Below are 22,954 nucleotides of genomic sequence, written 5' to 3'. Positions count from 1 at the left end.
CTTCTAAGGCTAAGTTGTGTTCTCTGCCATTTAAGGGAGCTATGCTCTTTGGAGAAGATTTGGACAAGTTAGTGTGAGGTCTTAGTGATACCAAGGTTCTATGGCTTCCAGATTTTCGGTTCAAGGCAGGGGCCAGAACTAGTTCCTCTCGGGGACGGTTTAGGGAGGCTCAGCGGTATAGGCCGGGCAGATTGAGTGGAACCTCTAGGGGTCGGTTTTTCCAGCGCACACAGTTCTTTCGTGGGAGTCGTCACGGAGGGCGTGACTTTTCCACGGAAGGTTAGTATTCAGGCCGCAATTCCCAATGAAGGCGTGCGGGCTCAGGCTCTGGTGCATGTCGGGGCTCGGCTGAGTCAGTTTTACCAGAGCTGGGCCCAAATCATGTCAGATCAGTGGGTTCTCGAGGTGTTTCGAGGCGGATATGCGCTGGAATTCGAAAGCTCTTCTCCTGAAGTGTTTCTGGAATCCCTCTGGCGGTCTTGGAGCAAGAGGGCAGCAGTGAGGGACACTCTGCGGTGGCTGCTCGCGTTGGGAGCCGTGGTTCCTGTTCCTTCAGATCAGCAACGCTCGGGGTGCTATTTGATCTATTTGATCTATTTTGTGTTCCACAAGAAAGAGGACACTTTTCGTCCCATTTTAGATCTCAAAAGGGTCAATGGGGCACTCAAGGTGCCCTCTTTCCGGATGGAGACGTTGCGGTCAGTCACTGGTGCGGTCCGGAAAGGAGAGTTTCTCACTTCCCTGGATTTGACGGAAGGTTATCTTCACTTTCCTTTGTGCGGCCTTTTGGTTCCAAGTTGCAGGGTCCGATTTGTCGGTTCCTTGCAGAGAAGGCGCCGACGGCCCGTACTTATCGTCAGGTCCTGGGCCTGATGGCGGCGACCATAGAGGTAGTTCCGTGGGCCAGGGCGCACATGCGTTAGGTACAGTCAGCTCTGCTCAGTCGTTGGTCCCCTCTGTCGCAGGACTTGGAGATGTGTTTTCCGCTGTCGGTGGCCCCTCGTCTGTCTCCGCTGGTGGCTCAACCCGCGCAATTTGGGAAAAGGAATGCCGTTGGAGTCCCCACAGGGGCTGGTAATGGTCACGGATGCCAGTCTGCAAGGTTGGGGGACACATTGTCTCGGTCAGGTAGCTCAAGGCCGGTGGTCTCGGGCAGAAGCAGAGTGGTCCATCAACCGGCTGGAAGCTCGGGCCATTCGGGTGGCGCTCTAGGCCTTGCTGTCGGTGGTTTGCCACAAGGCAGTCCGAGTGCTCTGCGACAACGCCATGGCAGTAGCGTATGTCAACCATCAAGGGGGGACGAAGAGCCTTGGCAGCGCAGTTGAACTCATCTTCAGGCTCTCTCGGCAGCGCATGTGGCCGGGGTAGGTCACATAGATGCAGATTATCTCAGCAGGCACACTCTAGATCCCGGAGAGTGGTCTTTTCTTCGGTCAGTGTTCCAGCGAGTTGTGTCGGTCTGGGGACTTTCGGTGATAGATCTTAGAGCAACGGCTCGCTATGCGCAAGTTCAGAGATTTTTTTTTCAGTTGCTGGAGAGACCCTCAAGCGGCGGGAATCGACGCTCTTCTGTTGCCTTGGCCTCGGGAGTGGCTGTATGTGTTTCCTCCGTGGCTGTTAGTCGGTCGAGTAATATAGCACATCGAATATCACTCCGGTCGGGTGATTCTGGTGGCTCCGGATTGGCAGCGTCGGCCGTGGCGGCAGCCCTGCCCTTGTTGGGATCAGTTCTGTGTCAAGGCCCGATAATCATGCCGGATCCAGCTCGGTTTTCGCTTACGGCTTGGCTCTTGAGCGGCACAAGTTGAAGAAGGGGCTTTCGTCCAGTGGCTTTGCTACGATGTTGAGTTCCCGTAGACGATCCACTTCCTTGGCATATGTCCGGGTTTGGAGAATCTTTGAGCACTGGTGTGAAGACCATCGAGTTTGGCCGTTTCGCTCTTCGGTGGCGGAAGTTTTGGAATTTGTGCACGATGGTGTTGATAGGGATTTGGCCTTGTCTACACTGAAGGTTCAGGTGGCAGCTTTGTCATGTTTTCGTGGGAAGCTTCACGGAAAGTCCTTCGCTTTTGTGCCTGAGGTAGTGCGTTTTTTGAAGGGTGTTAAGTTGCTGCGTCCGCCTCAGTGACGGATGGTGCCTCCGTGGGATTTGAAGCTAGTTTGGATGCTTTGATCAGGCCTCCATTTGGGCCTCTGGTATCGGCATCTTGTAAGGATTTATCTTTAAAGACGGTCTTGTTGGTGGCAATTACTTCAGCACGGAGGGTTTCAGAGCTTTAGGCTTTGTCTTGTAGAGAACCATTTTTGTCCTTTCTAAGGGAAAGGTTTCGTTGCGGACGGTGCTTTCCTTTTTTGCCCAAGGTGGTTTCCGAGTTCCATGTTAATCAGGTCATCTCTTTGCCAGTGTTGGGTGATATGGCTGGAGATTCGGAGCAGCATGGTATTGTCAAGCTGGATGTCAGGAGAGTTTTGAGTTATCTCTCTGGAACTCAGGACTTCAGAGCCTCTGACCGTTTGTTCGTTCTTCATGATGGCCCAAAGAAGGGTGCAGCGGCTCCTAAGGTGACCATAGCACGGTGGTTGAAGGAGGCGGTTGCATCTGCTTACTTGGTGAAGGGTCGTGTGGTGCCTAGGGGCTGGTCTGCTCATTCCACTAGGGGAATGGCAGCCTCGTGGGCGGAGAATAGTATGATTTCTCCGTTAGATATTTGTCGGGCTGCGGTTTGGTTTTCGTTGCAGTCCTTTGTGAAGCATTATAGGATTCCTGTGCATGCAAAGGACGAGGCGCGCTTTGGGGCAGTAGTTTTGACCTCTGGCCTTAGTTGGTCCCTCCCATAAGTTAGTTACTGCTCTGGTATGTCCCACGCATCTTGACCGGTCTGGAGGGTCGCTGAGGAGGGTGAAATTAGATCTTGCCTGCTAATTTTCTTTCCTCTAGACCCTCCAGACCGGTCAAGAGCCCGCCCTGTCTGTATTGGAGGCCAGGAGGGTGTGTTTATTGGATAATTCTTGGCAGCTGTAGATTGTTGTTTCTCTAATTGCAGACTCTGTTTATCGCTGTTTTGTGATAGGAGTCTGGGACAGGTGGGGCTCTTCTTTGATAGTCCACCTGTAGAAGCCCAACTGTTTTATCAAAGGCAAAGGAACAAGTTTCCATAAGAGCAAGTGGAAGATGTTTCTTGTTTTTGCAGTTTACTGTGACCACATACAGGGTTGCTAGTTGTTGTTAGTGTTTTTTGTTTCTCTGCTTTGTCAGGGTTATACTGGCTAGTGGAGGTTCTGCACAGGTTATATATACAGCCTTCAAAAGCTTAGTGTTTTCTCAGTCTCCCTCTGCTGGTAGGAGGACATAACCCACGCGTCTTGACCGGTCTGGAGGGTCTAGAGGAAAGAAAATTAGCAAGTAAGATCTAATTTCACCTTATCTTCCTTCGGATCACCTAACGGGAAGCCTTTTCACTCAATGGCTATTATCTTTGTAAAACAAAACACAATGGGTTACCATCCTTATAAAATTCTTCAAGGAGGAGGTGACATGATGCACCAATAGGATGAGACGTCTGCCCCCTGCATTGAAATCGCAATCTCACCTCTGTGAAAGCTGCGCTGCAGGTAGCAGAACGCCTCCCTTTGGGCCTCCTTCCCTCCCTGTGTCTCGCCTTTGTCTGACGTAACTTCCGCGAGGGCGGGACACAAGGAGGGAAGGAGGGCTGAAGGGAGGCGTTCTGCCTGCAGCGCTGCTTTCATGGAGGTGAGACTGCGAATTCAACAGGGGGCCCGGCCCGGTGGTGGTCGGAGGGGGGAGCAGCGGTGGTGACCTCGGGGGGGGGGGGGGGGGGAGTAGTGGCTGTGGCAACCTTGGGGAGGGGGGGGAGCGGTGGCGACCACGGAGGGTGGGGAGGGGTTTTGAGTGGCGACGACCTCGGGTGGCGGAGCCCCAGCCTTACCCCGGCCCAGTCTCTCAGCAGCCCTGGTTGGTTGCCTTGTGCTGCTGTCGTACCATTTCTTGCCCTATGATACGTCCCTCATACGTGTGATGTTGCATACCTTTGACTGGCAACTCTGCAGCGTTCCCTTCCCTCTCGCTGTTCCACCCTCGACATCACGTTTTGACGCGAGGGCGGGACAGAGAGAGATGGTGACAGAGTTACGAACCCTACAAACCCTTCACTTCAGTCTGCCACGATTATAGTAGATATCCAGCTCTTCAAACTTTGTGTAAATGGAGAGTGGCACACTTTTACAACGCCAGAAGCAGTAAACTCTGTACCTCTGAAGTGACTTATTGAAAGACCACATGGGTTATTGGACTCTAAAAATATGCATTTACAAGGTTTTAAGGTACGCGACATAATCAATTCTTGTACAACGGTTTTGTGGGAGAGGGACCCCTGCATTGAGGTGATCTATCTTCTCTTCCGCTAGCTTAGTGGGAGAGACATTGTGGACTGTTTCTATGATCGTTATGGGGGGTGGGGAAAGGGTGGTTGGGAGAGAACTACAGGAGAAATAAGATCTATGGGCAGGTTCTGTTGGTGCACAGAATGACGGTTACCAACTGGGACAGAATTAGAAAGCAGCTGGAGTGAGGCTGGGCATTCTGGCTCTAAAATATAGTAAAATTCAGCCCTCGGTGGTAAGCGTTTTTAAAATGCCATCTGCCACAGCCTTTCTGTAGCTGGATATTTAGCACTGGGCTGTACCCAGGTACCGGCTCTGAATATCCAGGTACAATGTGGCCACTGGTACTTAACCGAGTACCAGCGTTATTCAAAAAAATATCCAGATAAAGTGAGGAGAGTGTTTTTGCTGTCTTAACCTTATATTGATTGTTATCTAGTTAATAGACTGAATATTGCTGCTAACCTGATAGCTTCTGGCTCCACCCAAACTGCCCTGTCAACACCTGGATAGTGCTGAGATGATCTGTCCAGATGTTCAGGGGCAATCTCTGGATAAGTGCTGCTGAAAATCCAGATATGACCCAGTGTGCAGGATGTATCGGGGGTAGGAGCTGCTTTTGCCTCTGCTCAGTATCTGGCCTTAAGTTCTAGTCCTTTGTCAACAGCTCTTCTTTAATTATTTGCAGACGCGTTAAACAGATTGTGTGCAATCATTTCGGTCCTGTATGTGCAAACTCCATTCACAAGTTGTTCCCCCTTCTGTAAGTTAGAATGGAGACAGACGTGACCTAACGGTGGCCAAGTTTAAATAAGAGTCTTGATAAAGGGTTGTTGCTTCATCACTGTGGAAGAAACTCCCTGATAATCACAGATTATAATCGGTGGTGTTCCTTGGTTTGCTGCCACTTGGGGCGGATCGCCGTTGCACGTCCCCCCACCGGCACATCACCTCCAACCACCCCCTCCCCAGTGCATTGCTCTTACCTCTTGGGGTGCTCGGAGCAGCTGCGCATCTGTTGGCTCTGCCAGTTCTCTGCTCCCTCTGCCCCGGAACAGGAAGTAACATCACAGGGAACTGTTGGAGCTGACAGCCGTGTGGCTGCTCCCTGCCACCCCCGCCGTGTGCATCCAGGGCGGACTGCCCCCACCGCCCCGCCCTCAGTACGCCACTGATTATAATATGTTCTTAGTTCATTCTTCAAAGCTTTTTTGTCTACTCAGTGCCATTTCGAAGGAATATTTATTTATTACATTTGTATCCCACATTTTCCCACCTATTTGCAAGCTCAATGTGGCTTACATAGGACCTTAATGGTGATCGCCAGTTTCGGTATGAACAAATACAAAGTGATAGTAGTAGAGTAAAAGTTCATGTGTGACAGACATATTGGGGAATCATAAGGAGGAGGTTATGTCCAGTACGAGCTTTGGTTTCGTTATGTTGCAGAGTTCAAGCGTTTAAGTTGGATCGTTAGGGTATGCCTTTTTGAACAGGTTAGTTTTTAGTAATTTCCAGAAATTTAGGTGGTCATACGTTGTTTTCACGGCGGTCGGTAATGCGTTCCATAGTTGTGTGCTTATATAGGAGAAGCTGTACTTGAAGCTTTTGCAGCTTGGGTGGTGGAGATTTAGAATATGTTCGTGTTGATCTTGTGTTTCTGGTTGGTAGGTCTATAAGGTCTGTCATGTAACTTGGGCCTTCACCATATATAATTTAATGAACTAGGGTGCAGATTTTGAACGCAATATGTTCTTTGATTGGAAGCCAATGCAGTTTTTCCCCTAGGGGTTTTGCGCTTTCGAATCTCGTTTTTCCGAATATAAGCCTGGCTGCTATGTTTTGAGCAATTTGGAGTTTCTTTATGATTTGTTCTTTGCATCCCGCATAGATTCCGTTGCAATAGTCTAGATGGCTTAGTACCATAGTTTGTACCAATTTGCGAAATATTTCCCTCAGGGGGGAAAAAAGGTTTCACTCGTTTGAGTTTCCACATTGAGTAGAACATTTTCTTTGTTGTTGATTTCACTTGACTCTCTAGCGTGAGGTTTCGGTCGATTGTAACTCCGAGAACTTTCAGATTGTCTGAGATAGGTAGGGTGTAGTCTGGGGTTTTGGTGGGTTTGTTCGTGTTGTATTGGGATGAGAGGATGAGACAGTGTGTTTTTTCTGTGTTAAGTTTGAGTTGAAATTCATTCACCCATGAGTTCATGATGCTCAAGCTGAGTTTGATTTTGTTGGTGATTTCCGTTAGATCATATTTGTAAGGGATGTGTGTGACATCGTCTGCGTAAATGAATGGGTTAAGGTCTTGGTTGGATAGGCCTAAGAAACAAGATGGCAAGCGATCCGCAAAATCCAACGTGGAGACAAAGCAGATCAATCAGTGATATGGTTCAAAACTTTATTTTCAGAGATTTGCCCGACACAGACTGTGTTTCGCCCACAAGGGCTGCGTCAGGGGCTAATAGTCCAAGCAGGACATGAGATTGAAACGTAAAAAAACAGCAGGGTGCTTTCCTCAATCAAGATGAGGACATCAGCTCAATGCACAGGGTAAGTCTCTTGGTTGGATAGGGCCTTGGCTAGTGGGGTCATCATTAGATTGAAAAGAATCGGTGATAGTGGTGATCCTTGAGGTACTCCGCAGGCTGCTTTCCATGGTGAAGATATGTTCGAACTTGACTTCACTTGATATGTTCTAGTAGTTAGGTAGCCCTTGATCCAGTTAAGTACACTACCACCTATCCCGAAGTATTCTAGGATATTTAGTAGTATTTTGTGATTTACCATGTTGAATTGTAGGAGAAGTACGTTTTTGCCTGTTGCAATTTCATGTTTGAATTTGGCTAATAGAGTGATTAGTACTGTTTCTGTGCTTTGGGAGGAACGAAATCCTGATTGTTATTCGTGTAATATTGAGAATTTGTTTATGTAGTCAGTAATTTGCTTGGTTACTAAGCTTTCCATCAGTTTGACTGCCAGTGGGATAGATGCTACTGGGCAGTAGTTAGTGATAGCAGCTGGGGTTTTTTCTTGGTATCTTTTGGTATTGGGGTGAGTAGGATGTTGCCGTTATCCTTAGGGAAGAGACCATGTTGGAGCATGTAGTTTAAGTGGGATTTGAGGTCTGCTATGAAGCAGTGGGGAGTGGATTTTAGTAGGTAACTGGGGCAGGTATCCAATTTGCAGTGAGTCTTGGAGAACCTTTTAATCGCTTGGGTGACAGTTTCAATGGTGAGGGGGTGAAGCTTGTCCAGATTCTGGCCGCTGGGTATTCGCCATAGATTGGATCCATACACTCGATGAAGTTTTCGATGTCAGTGATGTTCTGAGGTAACATATTACGTAAGTATACAATTTTTTCGTTGACGTATTTGGCAAGTTTGTCTGCAGATGGGATGTCTGTATTGGTTGTGGTGACCAAGGAGGTGTCTAGTAGTTTGTTCACGAGGTAGTATAATTTTTTCGTGTCTTTGTAGTCTGGCCCTATTTTGGTTTTGTAGTATAGCCTTTTGGCTTGTCTTGTAGCTTCTTTGAGTTTGTTTCCATGCGTTGAGTGTTTGTGCGTCTTTGTTTTTTCCATGCTCGTTCGAGTTTCCTAGATTGTGTTTTTAGTTTTTTCAGTTCTTTGTTGTACCATGGGTATCGAGTTATGTCTGCGTGAGGTTCTTGTTTGTAAGGGTGCTATTTCGTCTAATATGCTTTTGCATCTTTTGTCTCAATCTGAGAGATATGTTGTGTCCGTTTGTGCTGTCCATTCATTATTGTATATCTGTTGCCAGAATGTTTCTGGGTCTATTTGGCCTGTTGTATGTTGTTTGTTCTTGTTTGCGGTGTGAACCCTTTTTCCGCCATTGTAGGGATAGGTTTAGGTTGTAGTGGTCTGACCATGGTGTGTTTGACCATTGAGTATTTGTTATTAGGTTCTGGTCTGTGGACAGTTTGTGCGAGATAAGGTCGAGTGTGTGCCCTTTGACATGGGTTGCTTGGTTGTGTGGCCATTTAAGATCCCATAGTTGGAGGAATTGTTTGCATTCACATGCGTTTGATGAATTTGGGTCTTCGAGGTGAAGGTTGATGTCTCCCAGTACTAGTATATTGGAGTTGCTGACACAGGTATTTGAAATGAAGTCCATGAAATGTGGTTGGCATTCATTCCAATTGCCTGGTGGTCTATAAAACGGGACACAGTTTAGGTGGCCAAGCAGGGTCGTGTGATGGATTCTAATTGAGGCGATTTCAAGTTGGGATGTTATGGACTTGGCATTGGTTTTGGTGGTGAAGTGGGATCGATGGATTAGTGCTATGCCTCCACCTCTCTTTTCCTTTCTGGTCCAGTGAGTGATTTTGTATCCCGGAGGGCATAGGTCTAGGATTATTGGGTCCTTTTGGTCATGGATCCAGGTTTCAGTGATGAAAAGCAGGTCAAGGTTTTTGGATGTGATCCAGTCTGTTGTTATTGCTGCTTTGTTTACTAGGGATCTGGCATTGATGTAGCCCACTTGAATTTTTTGGTAAGGGTCATCTGTGTTCGGTGTTATGTGGATTTTTGTCAGTTGTCTCATCATTTCACAAGCTTGCAGTGTGTGTAGAAAAACACTTCAAGAAATAGTTTTGCAAATAAGAAATGGAACAGTTTTGAAGCCTGTAGGGATAAGACACCTGCATAAATAAACTCTAACAGAGCTGGGAACAACCTTATCAGTTGCTTCAAGTGAAGAAGCAATATAGCATGAACTGTTCTCTGATTCTTTTCAAGGTTATGAACTGTTCGCCCAGTGCAATCACCTAAGAAATATTCTTGCACCATCATGTACTCCAGGTCAGGCTAAACCAGCCATTTTGACGCCTGTACATGAAGTGAAGGCCACAGTCCTACGTCACTGGACTGGTGGGAGCCTGAGTTCCAGGAATTGCAATTCTCCGAGGACAAGCAGGCGGCTTGTTCTCACGATTGGGTCGTCGTCTGCGATGGCCCAGAAGACCGGCAAATCCCTAAGAAAACAAAAAACTTCTAGAACGCACCGGCGCTTCCCACCCGCGGCGCAAGCGTGCCCATCTCAGTTCTTTTTATGCGCAGCTTGAGTGACACGTTTTTTTCGCTGTGCTCATTTATGGCCCAGGAGACTTTGTCTAGCGTTTACTGCTCCCCTTTTTTCTTCTTCGCTTTTGTACTTTATTACAAATATATAAAAAAAAAAAAAGTTACTTTTTCCCTTATTTTCTTAGTTTTTTACACTTGTTTGTTTCCTTCTTTTTTCGTCGTGGCCGGCTTTTAGGCTGCTCAGCGCGGTTTCCTTTTTTCTGCCTTTTTAATTGGCACGATCGACTCCTTTAATTTCGCAGCTGCTGTTTTTCTATCCATGTCATCGAGGACTCCCAGCGGCATCAAGCGTTGTACTCGCTGCAACCGGACCATCTCGGGTACTGACCCCCACGCGTGGTGTCTCCAGTGCCCTGGGCCCGATCAACAAGCAGGGGGGCACCAGATCTCGCCCTCTGTACTACTACTACTACTACTACTACTTAGCATTTCTATAGCGCTGCCAGGGTTACGCAGCGCTGTACAAGTTTAACATGGGGAAGGACAGTCCCTGCTCAAAAGAGCTTACAATCTAAAGGTTACTAACTATGTAGTCAGTGTAGGTATCATGAGTGGGGAAGGTGGTTATGCGCCAAAAGCAAGGGAGAAGAGATGGGCTTTGAGTAAGGACTTGAAGATGGGCAGGGAGGGCGAATGACGTATGGGCTCGGGAAGGCTGTTCCAGGCATATGGTGATGTGAGGCAGAAGGAGCGGAGTCTGGAGTTAGCGGTGGTGGAGAAGGGTACAGATAGGAGTGATTTGTCCTGAGAGCGGAGGTTACGGGTGGGAACATACGGGGAGAGGAGTGTAGAGAGGTACTGGGGGGCTGCAGATTGAGTGCATTTGAAGGTTAAAAGGAGAAGCTTGAACTGTATATGGTAGCGGATCGGGAGCCAGTGAAGTGACTTGAGGAGAGAGGTGATATGAGAGTATCGGTTCACGCGGTAGATATGACGTGCGGCAGAAGTTTGGACAGATTGAAGAGGGGATAGATGGTTAAGCGGGAGGCCAGTGAGCAGAAGGTTGGAATAGTCAAGACGAGAGGTGACGAGCGAGTGGACGAGGGTTCGGGTGGTCTGTGTCAGGAAGCCGTCCGGATGTGGCTTTGGGCGCACCATCACAGCATGTTTCTCCAGGCCATGTATCTGGCAGGCGTAAACAACAGTCTGGCCGACAGGTTGAGCAGGATCATGCGACTTCACGAGTGGTCGCTAAACATGGCCGTTGTGCACAAGATCTTCCGAGAGTGGAGCACCCCCTCAGTGGATCTTTTTGCCACTCAATCACAAAGTCCCTCAATTCTGTTCCAGACTTCAGACCCACGACAGACTAGTGTCAGGTGCCTTTCTCCTACATTGGGGGAAAGGCCTTCTGTATGCGTATCCTCCCATACCTCTAGTAGGGGAGACTTTGCTGAAACTCAAGCAAGACCATGGAACCATGATTCTGATTGTGCCCTTTTGGCCCCGTCAGATCTGGTTTCCTCTTCTTCTGGAGTTGTCCTTCAAAGAACTGTGGAGATTGGAGTGTTTTCCGACCCTCATCACCCAGAACGAGGGGTCTCTTCTACATCCCAACCTCCAGTCTCCGGCTCTCACGGCCTGGATGTTGAGAGCTTAGAAATTGCTTCCTTGGGTCTTTTAGAAGGCGTCTCCTGAGTCTTGCTTCAAATGGAGGAGGTTTGCCGTCTGGTGTGACAGCAAGGCCCTGGATCCTTTTTCTTGTCCTACACGGACCCTGCTTGAATACCTTCTACACTTATCAGAGTCTGGTCTCAAGACCAACTCCGTAAGAGTTCACCTTAGTGCGATTAGTGCTTATCATCAACGTGTAGAGGGTAAGCCTATCTCTGGACAGCCTTTAGTAGTTCACTGTATAAGAGGTTTGCTTTTGTCAAAGTCCCCTGTGAAACCTCCACCAGTGTCATGGGATCTCAACGTCGTTCTTACCCAGCTGATGAAAGCTCCTTTTGAGCCACTGAATTCCTGCCATCTGAAGTACTTGACCTGGAAGGTCATTTTCTTGGTGGCTGTTACTTCAGCTCGTAGAGTCAGTGAGCTTCAAGCCCTGGTAGTGCATGTACCTTATATCAAGTTTCATCATAACAGAGTAGTCCTCCGCACGCACCCTAAGTTCTTGCCGAAGGTGGTGTCAGAGATCCATCTGAACCAGTCAGTTGTCTTGCCAACATTTTTTTCCCCGTCCACACACCCGCCCTGGTGAAGACAAGTTGCACACCTTGGACTGTAAGAGAGCATTGGCCTTTTATGTGCAGCGGACAAGGCCCTATAGACACTCCGCCCAGTTGTTTGTTTTCTTTTGATCCCAACAGGAGGGGAGTCGCCATCGGAAAACGCACAATCTCTAATTGGCTACAGGTTGCATATCTTTTACTTATGCCCAAGCTGGGCTGACTCTGGAGGGCCATGTCATGGCTCATAATGTCAGAGCCATGGCTGCGTCAGTGGCTCACATAAAATCAGCTTCTATTGAAGAGATTTGCAAGGCTGCAACATGGTCATCATTCCACACATTCACATCTCACTACTGCCTTCAGCAGAGTCGGTTTGGGCAGTCAGTGCTGCAGAATCTGTTTGGGTTTAGAATCCAACTCCACCCTCCTAGGCCCATTTCTGTTCTGTTCCAGGCTGCACTCTCATTTAGTTGTGTTTCTTTCAGATCAGTCTTTATTATGTCCTCGACGTTGCGAGGCCCAGTTTACCAATGTTTCTTGTTTTGAGTGAGCCTGGGGGCTAGGGATACCCCACTTGTGAGAACAAGCAGCCTGCTTGTCCGCGGAGAAAGTGTAGATACATACCTGTAGCAGGTATTCTCCGAGGACAGCAGGTTGATTGTTCTCACAAACGCACCCTCCTCCCCTTTGGAGTTGTTCTAATTCTCTATTTTGCTTTTTATAAAACTGAGGAGGGCATGCTCGCGCCGCGGGCGGGAAGTCGTTCGTGCATGTGCGGTTCGCTCTGCCTGCGTGCCGGTTCGTTCTAGAAGTTTTTTGTTTTCTTAGGATTTGCCGGTCTCCTGGGCCCTCGCGGACGACGACCCAATCGTGAGAACAATCAGCCTGCTGTCCTCGGAGAATACCTGCTACAGGTATGTATCTACACTTTTTACTGACACATAAGTATGTAAGTATTGCCACACTGGGAAAGACTGAATGTCCATCAAGCCCAGTATCCTGTTTCTAACAGCGGCCAATCCAGGTCACAAGTATCTGGCAAGATCCCAAAACAGTACAATACATTTTATGCTGCTTATCCCAGAAATAAGCAGTGGATATTCCCCAAGTCAGTTTAATAATGGTCTATGGACTTTTCCTTTAGGAAGCCATCCAAACCTTTTTAAACCCTGCTAAGCTAACTGCTTTTAGTATGTTCTCTGAAAATGAATTCCAGAGTTTAATTACACATTGAGTGAAGAAATATTTTCTCTGATTCATTTTAAATTTACTACTCTGCAGCCTCATTGCTTGCCCCCTAGTCACAGCATTCTTGGAAAGAGTAAAAGAGCAACTCATGTCCACCCGCTCCACTCCACTCCACTCATTTTTTTTATATAGACCTCTATCATATCTCCTTTCAGTCGTCTTTGCTCCAAGCTGAGGAGCCCTATCTGCTTTAGCCTTTCCTCATAGGGAAGTCATCCATCCCTTTTATCATTTCTGTAGCCCCTCTCTATACCTTCTCCAATTCCACTACACCTTCCCTGAGATGCAGCGACCAGAATTGAACACAACACTCAAGGTGCGGCCGCACCACGGAGTAATACAAATGCATTAAAACATACTCATTTTTGTTTTTCATTCCTTTCCCAACAACACCCAACACTCCAGTACTTTCCCAGGTCAGAGAGTCCGGAAGAAGGGGTGATGTTAATGTTAACCCCAGGACCATGTCCTACAGCCAGAAATTGTGTATAAGAAGCACTTCTGCAGTCCTGAAAAGTCCGGTGACCTCACCAGCTCCGAGCTAGTGTTCTCTCATGTTTTCTAGCTCGTAAGACTCCACCCACTGCTGGGACTTTTCTGAACCCTTCAGTGCTCTTGCCTGCCTCCTGCTGCATCTCTTCAAGGACAAGACTTCATCACCATCATCAGGTTGTATAAACCAGTTCTGTCCTGCTATTGGGTAAGAAGCAGGTGGCCCTAGATTCTGGGCCTGGGGTCTGTGCTTGTGTTTCCTTGCAACCCTTCTTAATAAGGGCAGGTCATTTTTTCCATGAAGGGCCTAGCCTTTGTGCATAATTCTCCTATTGTTGTTGCTTCCTTTATTCTAACAATTAATGAGCTGCTGAAATAAACCTATTTCTATTTTTATAATTACTGCCCTGTTTCATTGCTTGTCAGTATTGTTCAGGAGCTTAGAACTCAGATTTGCGTAGTCAGGAGATGTGCTTTGTATCTTTCCTGACTCCACATTTCAAAAATACCATTACACTTCAGGCTGACCCTGAAGCCACCACAGAGAAAATCCCAGTGTAAAATAACCAGTCTTATAGGTAGGTAATATCTTAAAAACCTCCACTCTCTTCTAACTTATGATTAATACCCTCTGTATATATCCAACAGATCATCAGATCACACAAGGAGGGAAGCGACAAAAGAAGCAAGAAGAACCCCTTGTAGAAATAGAAGAGATCCAAAGAAAAACAGAGAACATTTCCCAAAAAACTGAGAGGATTAACACAAAGAATTGTAAGCAGAAATCAAAGGAACGGAGCGACCCTGAAGGAGACTCAAGGGATGGAGTCAGTAAGTGTGAGAGAAATGACAGGGAGCTCAGTAACATCCCTGAGGACCAGAGACGCCTATCAGAGAGACCCTTCCAAATTAATAATAGTGATAAGGTGACTTCTAAGTTCCACTATGGCAAGAGGAAGGGAAAAAAACACCAGAAAGAAAAGATTCACACAGGAGACAAACTATTTATATGTACTGAGTGTAATAAAAGCTTCACTGTGCTTTTACATCTAAAAATACATAAAAGGATGCACACAGGTTCCAAACTATTTATATGTACTGAGTGTAATAAAAGCTTCATACATCTTTCACATCTAAAAATTCATCACAGGATCCATACAGGAGAAAAACCATATATATGTATTGAGTGTAATAAAAGTTTCGCTCAACTTTCACAGCTAAAAATTCATCAGAGGATCCACACAGGAGAGAAACCTTATATATGTAGTGAGTGTAATAAAAGCTTCCCTGTGCATTTACATCTACAAATACATAAAAGAATCCACACAGGAGGCAAACTATTTATATGTAGTGAGTGTAAGAAAAGCTTCATTCAACTTTCACATCTAAAAACTCACCAGAGGAGCCACACAGGAGAAAAACCATATATATGTACTGAGTGTAATAAAAGCTTCACTCGACTTTCAAATCTAAAAATTCATCAGAGGAGCCACACAGGAGAAAAACCATATATATGTACTGAGTGTAATAAAAACTTCATAAATCTTTCAATGCTAAAAATTCATCAGAGGATCCACACAGGAGAAAAACCACATATTTGTTCTGAGTGTAATAAAAGCTTCACTCAACTTTCAAATCTAAAAATGCACCAGAGGAGCCACACAGGAGAAAAACCACATATATGTACTGAGTGTAATAAAAACTTCATAAATCTTTCAAAGCTAAAAATTCATCAGAGGATCCACACAGGAGAGAAACCTTATATATGTAGTGAGTGTAAGAAAAGCTTCACTCAACTTTCACATCTAAAAACTCACCAGAGGAGCCACACAGGAGAAAAACCATTTACATGTACTGAGTGTAATAAAAGCTTCCCTGTGCATTTACATCTACAAATACATAAAAGAATCCACACAGGAGGCAAACTATTTATATGTAGTGAGTGTAAGAAAAGCTTCACTGAACTTTCACATCTAAAAACTCACCAGAGGAGCCACACAGGAGAAAAACCATATATATGTACTGAGTGTAATAAAAGCTTCACTCGACTTTCAAATCTAAAAATTCATCAGAGGAGCCACACAGGAGAAAAACCATATATATGTACTGAGTGTAATAAAAGCTTCATAAATCTTTCAATGCTAAAAATTCATCAGAGGATCCACACAGGAGAAAAACCACATATTTGTTCTGAGTGTAATAAAAGCTTCACTCAACTTTCAAATCTAAAAATGCACCAGAGGAGCCACACAGGAGAAAAACCACATATATGTACTGAGTGTAATAAAAACTTCATAAATTTTCAAAGCTAAAAATTCATCAGAGGATCCACACAGGAGAAAAACCCTATATATGTACTGAGTGTAATAAAAGCTTCACTCTGCTTTCATATCTAAAAATTCACAAAAAGATTCACATCACAGAATAAGATGTTGGTTATTAATCATCTGGCACTTCCTACACTCGTATGGCTTTGGAGTTGTAGACTATCTGTGCGGGCTCAAATCACACAATGGCTGCCATGACCCTCCAGTGGCAATCTCATGCTGCCGCTGAGAGTCATAACACCCATTTTGACTGGATACATAAGCTGGGCAGGAATGCCTGGGAATTGATCCTACCCTAATGTGCCACTAGATCACCAGAGCAGTAAGATAAGCCTAAGAGCAGCAGCAGCTGCAGCCTAGGGGTGGGCTTGTGGAGGGGAGCAGCAGTCGCAGCCTAAGGGTGGGCTTCTTATAATTGAGGAAGGGTGAAGTGAGGTGGAGACCTATGGGACAGGAAAAAAGTTCTTGTTTCAACAGAAAATGCATTGTCATTTTTAGCTGAAACCAAAACAAGGCCGAATGTGGGTTTCGGCTTGGTTTTGGTACTGAAACCAAAACCAAAATTTGGTCAGTTTCTATTTTGTGTGCATATGAGGCCAGAACCAAACCATCATGGATTCTGCTGCAAAGCACCCCAGACCTCTCACTAACTACTGCCAAGGTCATGCTGCCAGAGTGGACATTGTTCTTTGTTTTCTACTGAAATCTGCGCTGAAATTGTACTGAAATCTTGGTACCAGGGACTTTCTTAGCATCAAGACCTTGAAGTGTTGCTATTATGTACAGTCAATCATGGTACCACTGCATTCCTCATCTGCCTTCTGTGATAGCAAGTCTGATTGGCTGTACCAATGTCATTGTGCTCGGACTCCTCCAATCAGAGAGGCAGTTTAATGTGTGCAATTTGCATATTGTCTGCTTGACCAATTGATTTTTGCAGTTAGGATTGGTTGAGTGATGGTAACTAATACAAAAAATGGATCACTCAGAGGCCTGAGTTAATGCTCCTTCAGTTTGGGACTCTTTTTAACCTGCTTCCCATCTTTATTGTTGTTACTTCAGTTCATCCTACTGATCTGATATTTGCTTTATCCAGATTCTCCATATTTCTTAATTGTGCTATACAGGATCTTGAAATCAATTTCTCCAGAATGTTTCTATTTCATGTAGTTGGTGGTGTTTCCGTCATACTAATGTCCTTCAAGACTGTTTTGGTTTCTCTCTAAACAGTTTATTTTGATATTTCTGTTTTCTTCATATCTGAACAGTTTTGGTGCTTCAGCTGTCACTTAGAATTAATTATTGGATCCTATGAATTTAAGTTCTTCTTCTTCTATAAGTGTAGCATGTTCTTGTTTCTTCTTCGTTATCTTTAGTACCTGCTCCCAACTGTGATCTTCATCCTACTGTGGTTTATTTGGGGCTTTGATTCCCACTGCAGCTCCTCCTGACCCTGGGTGTCATTCGCTAGTCTAGCTCTCTAGCTATAACAGTTCAAGCCCTTTCAGGCACCTCTGTAAACCCAGCAGAGAGGGAGTATAGGAGAGGAGATGTTTGTGAGGGGGGAGGAGGGAGGGGAGATTGGGGGAATTGTTACATAAGTACATAAGTATTGCCCTACTGGGACAGACCAAAGGTCCATCAAGCCCAGCATCCAACAGTGGCCAATCCAGGGTACAAATACCTGGCGAGATCCCAAAAAAGTACAATACATTTTATGTTGCTTATCCTAGAATTAAGCAGTGGATTTTCCCCAAGTCCATTTTTTAATAATGGTCTATGGACGTTTCCTTTAGGAAGCCATCCAAACCTTTTTTTAAACCCCACTAAGCTAACTGCTTTTATTTCATTCTCTGGAAATGAATTACAGAGTTTAATTATACAATGAGTGAAGAAAAGTTTTCTCCAGTTCATTTTAAATTTACTACTTTTTAGCTTCATTGCATGCCCCCTAGACCTAGTATTTTTGGAAAGAGTAAACAGACGTTTCACATCTACCCATTCCACTCATTATTTCATAGACCTCTATCATATCTCCCTTCAGCCATCTTTTCTCCAAGCTGAAGAGCCCTAGCTGTTTCAGTCTTTCCTCCTAGGGAGGTCATCCCATCCCCTTTATCATTTTTGTTGCCCTTCTCTTTACCTTTTCTAATTCCACTATATCTTTTTTGAGATGTGGCGACCAGAATTGAACACAATATTCAAGGTGCGATCGTACCATGGGGCGATACAAAGGCATTATAACATCCTCATTTTTGTTTTCCATTCCTTTTCTAATAATACTTAACATTATATTTGCTTTCTTACATAAGTACATAAGTATTGCCACACTGGGACAAACCAAAGGTCCATCACGCCAAGCATTCTGTTTCCAACAGTGGCCAATCCAGGACACAATTACCTGGCAAGATCCTGAAAAAGTTCAATGCATTTTATGCTGCTTATCCTAGAAATAGTGGATTTTCCCCAAGTCAATTTAATAATGGTCTATGGACTTTTCCTTTATTTTTATTTTTTGTTACATTTGTACCCCGCGCTTTCCCACTCATGGCAGGCTCAATGCGGCTTACATGGGGCAATGGAGGGTTAAGTGACTTGCCCAGAGTCACAAGGAGCTGCTTGTGCCGGGAATCGAACTCAGTTCCTCAGTTCCCCAGGACCAAAGTCCACCACCCTAACTACTAGGCCACTCCTCCTCCTTTAGGAAGCAGTCCAGCCTTTTTTTTTAAAACCCCGCTAAGCTAACCGCCTTTACCACATTCTCTGGCAACGAATTCCAGAGTTTAATTACACGTTGAGTGAAGAAACATTTTCTCCAATTCATTTTAGATTTACTACTTTGTAGCTTCATCGCATGCCCAGTAGCCCTAGTATTTTTGGAAAGCGTAAACAAGCTCTACCTATTCCACTCCACTTATTATTTTATAGACCTCTATCATTTCTCCCCTCGGCTGTCTTTTCTCCAAGCTGAAAAGCCCAAGCTGTTTCAGCCTTTCCTTATAGGGAAGTCGTCCCATCCCCTTTACCATTTCCGTTGCCCTTCCACTATATCTTTTTTGAGATGCGGCTGTTTCTATTCTCCCAGGTTTTGCTCCTTTTGGGGGTGGGATAGGGTTATGGATTGACTCTGCTGAGAATGTTCCTTTTCTTTCTGTGGGAAGGGGAGAGCTGGAAGAATGAGAACTTTCCCTCTTCAGTTGTTATGGCTTTATTGTTGAATGTTCTGGGGAGAGGGGGTTGGGGGGAATGGTCTTCGGGGAGTGGGATTAGTGCAGCTCAATACTTAAAATTGTTGATACTTAGCTGTTCTGCTTCATTGTTTTGGTTGTTATCAATAAAAATGATTGAAACTAAAATAAAAGTAACTTAAGTCTTTGTAAAACTGTCATCTTATCTCAGAAATATTCCAGTAACTTACATGTATTGCTGTTCGGAAGCTACACTGCCCTAACTCCTAACATCCAAGAAAAACATATCTGCATAACAAGTAATATTAGGACGTTATGGAATTGGTTATGCGCATAATTCCCTATTTTATAAGGTCTCATAAGGGAAAGGGGGATGATATTTGATGTCCCACCTTTCTGTGGTTATTATCTAAGGTTCCCTTTTACTAAGCCACAGTAGGCTCTAAGCACGTGCAGTGCAAGCCAAAATGAGACTACCGCTAGGACAGAGCACCCTCCGATTAGGCGTACGCCCATAATGCCTGGATGAATTATTTCCTCCTACACGCTCCGGTTCTGGCGGTAATCGGCACTTGGCATGCACCAACCGGTCACCACGTGTGTAGCACGTGAGCATTTACCGCTAGATCAATGGATGGGTTTAAGGGCTTAGGACGGTTTTGGGTGTGCGTTGGTTTCGTTTTTACCACAGGCCCTTTTCCCGTCCCATTTGAAAAACAACACCCGGCGTGCGCCCAATACACGCATCTTCACTGCCGCAGGTCACTTTTTACCGTGGTTTACATATTTACAGGCACCATCTTGTTCCTAAAACAATTAAGGGTTAAATGAATTTTCCTAATTTGGGGGGAGGGAAACACTATTAAATCCAGGGGTCCTTTTACTAAGATGCGCTGAAAAATAGCCTGCGGTAGTGTACACTGGAACAACTTCGATCTAATAAACGAGGAAACCATCACTCAAGCAATCAAAAAACACTCCAAACTGGATATTTGCCCCCCTGACCTAATAAGGTCCGCCCCCAAACGCTTCATAACAGACCTTACGTTACACCTGAACTACATGCTACAACACGGATTCTTCCCTAAGGACAAAGGAAATATATTACTTACACCTATACCCAAAGACTTAAAGAAAAAATTAAATGACACATCCAACTACCGACCAGTAGCATCCATCCCACTGATAGTAAAACTAATGGAAAGCACAGACGGAGGATGTCGGGAGGCGGAGCTGAGAGTAGTGAGGAAGGGAGGGGGGCAGGGGCTGCTACAATTTTGCTTTTTCGGGGTGGGGGGAGCGGCGGAAAGTGGGGAGCAGCGGGGGGGGGGGCAAGGCCGTCCGTACAGGACGCTCCTGATGAGCGCCCTTGCCCCCTCCCGATCCTTTTTTTATTTTTATTTTTTTATGTGTTTTCTGAGGTCCTTTGGACCAATCACAGCGCTTTTAGCTCTGCTAATGCGCTGGGATTGGCTCAAAGTTTGTTTATTTTTTCACTTAACACTTTTTCCTGCCACGGAGCTGTCCTAACGAGAGGTCCAGACCGATGTGTATTGTGATTCTTTGATACATTGTACGTTTCACTACCGATCTCAGCATGTGTGACTTTTTTTTTTGGTGCATTTTTCGTTATTTTAAAATCGTTAGGGACTTTAACGATTTAGATTTTTTTACGTTTGGTTGCTGCATCTGCCTCTAAGTACCTAAACAAATTCACAATACTACATGAATCACAGTCAGGATTTTGATCCAACCACAGCACTGAAACAGTGCTAACCACCCTCTTAACCAAATTCAAACAATTGATTGCAAACAGGAACAATGTACTGCTCCTACAATTTGACATGTCCAGCGCGTTCGACATGGTTAGCCACCAGATACTCACAAACTTCCTAGACTACTTCGGGATTGGAGGTAACGTACTAAGCTGGTATAAAGGCTTCCTAACAGCAAGAACATATCAAGTGACTGCGCACTCAGAAACATCAACACCATGGAAACCTGAATGCGGAGTACCACAAGGATCACCGCTCTCACCAACCCTTTTTAACTTAATGATGACACCTCTAGCCAAATCGCTATCCAACCAAGGACTTAACCCGTACATCTATGCAGACGATGGAGGAGTGGCCTAGTGGTTAGGGTGGTGGACTTTGGTCCTGGGGAACTAAGTTCAATTCCCACTTCAGGCACAGGCAGCTCCTTGTGACTCTGGGCAAGTCACTTAACCCTCCATTGCCCCATGTAAGCCCCATTGAGCCTGCCATGAGTGGGAAAGCGCAGGGTGCAAATGTAACAAAAATAAAATAGATACTATTGGAGATTCTGCATGGAATGTTGCTACTATTGGAGATTCTACATGGAATGTTGCTATTCCACTAGCAACATTCCATGTAGAATCTGAAATAGTAGCAACAGTGGAGGAGTGGCCTAGTGGTTAGGGTGGTGGACTTTGGTCCTGGGGAACTAAGTTCAATTCCCACTTCAGGCACAGGCAGCTCCTTGTGACTCTGGGCAAGTCACTTAACCCTCCATTGCCCCATGTAAGCCGCATTAAGCCTGCCATGAGTGGGAAAGCGCGGGGTACAAATGTAACAAAAAAAAAAAAACATATTGCGTTCAAAGTTTGCACCCTGGTCCACAAAATTGTTCATGGGAAAGCACCGGCCTACATGTCAGATCTCATAGACTTGCCTACTAAGAACGCAAAAAGATCAGCACGCTCATTCCTCAATCTCCACTACCCCAACTGTAAAGGATTAAAATATAAATCCACATACGCAACCAGTTTCTCCTACATTTGCACGCAACTATGGAATGCATTACCGAAAGCCATAAAAACAACGTAAGATTTAACTATCTTCCGAAGGCTACTGAAAACTGATCTATTCAAGAAGGCATACCAATAACATTCATCGTCAATACTAAATAATGAGACCACACATGAACTAGAAAAATCGAACTCATCACTTGACTGACTAACCTCTTTCACTTTAACCCTTATGTTGAATATGGTTTCTCTACAGTCGATGATCTAATGTATGTTACAATCCTATCATGTAGGAATCAACATGCAATACCACAGTGTATTTTCTTTACCATGTATGTATGCACCTTAATACAACAACTTTTGTACTCTGTTACCCGGAAATGGCAACCGCCATTACGGCAGACGTAAGCCACATTGAGCCTGCAAATCAGTGGGAAAATGTGGGATACAAATGCTATAAATAAATAATACACGCATGTTTTGGGCGCGCACAGAATCATTTTTCAGCGCAGCTGCAAAAAAGGCCTTTTTAAATTTTTTGCCGAAAATGGAGGTGTGGCAAAATGAAAATTTCCACGCGGCCATTTTGGGTCTGAGATCTTACCGCCACCCATTGACCTAGTGGTAAAGTGTCACGCGGGAACCGGGCGGTAATGACCTACGCGCGTCAAATGCCACTTGGCGCCTGCTCAATACACGCATCAAAAAAATAAAATTATTTTCGGACACAAGTATTGAATGTGCGCCAAAAATGAAATTACTGCAAGCCACGAGGTAACTCCATCTTGGCACACGGGCGATGCTTAGGCGGATTAGTAAAAGAGCCCCTCAATTGGCATAAAACAAGATGTTCAGCTAAACAGGATTAGTGATAACTTCTTAAAAAGGAGCTTATCAATCAGGCAAAGGTCCTAAATGGTACTAGCTTGAGCGACCTAGCAAACCTATCTTCTATATGGTAAAAGAAATAAACACAAAGAGAATAGACTAGGCAGTCGCCTAGAGTGGAACTTTTTCTTCTTTTTCTGGAACAGCATACAGCAGTTCCAATCAAGGCAATTTAATAGATCCTAACAACGTCATAATCTAAAAACTCATCAAGGTAAAGTCTTCCCGGTGGACAATTCCTCTGGAATCTCATTTACCTGGGTAAATGACACTCACACGCTCACATTAACCTGAATCTTATCATAAATCCAACAATTTGACACAGTAAATAGCTCACCTGATTTCAGTAGTTCCCATTT

At 45.2% G+C, this 22,954-nt stretch overlaps 1 protein-coding gene across 1 annotated transcript in view; it reads left to right on the top strand.

Annotated features, from left to right (window-relative positions):
- LOC115461651 (zinc finger protein 184-like) overlaps positions 1 to 15,850 on the top strand; it is a 92,874-nt gene extending 77,024 nt beyond the window's left edge. The window contains 2 exon segments of the mRNA XM_030191677.1: positions 14,071 to 15,716; positions 15,719 to 15,850. Of these exon segments, the coding sequence (XP_030047537.1) occupies positions 14,071 to 15,716; positions 15,719 to 15,850 (1,778 nt within the window).
- The last annotated feature ends 7,104 nt before the right edge of the window (positions 15,851 to 22,954 follow it).

The sequence above is a fragment of the Microcaecilia unicolor genome, chromosome 1, assembly GCF_901765095.1.
Source record: "Microcaecilia unicolor chromosome 1, aMicUni1.1, whole genome shotgun sequence".
Taxonomy (NCBI): domain Eukaryota; kingdom Metazoa; phylum Chordata; class Amphibia; order Gymnophiona; family Siphonopidae; genus Microcaecilia; species Microcaecilia unicolor.
Note: the sequence above shows the minus strand (reverse complement) of the source record. Positions and strands in the feature narration are given on the sequence as shown.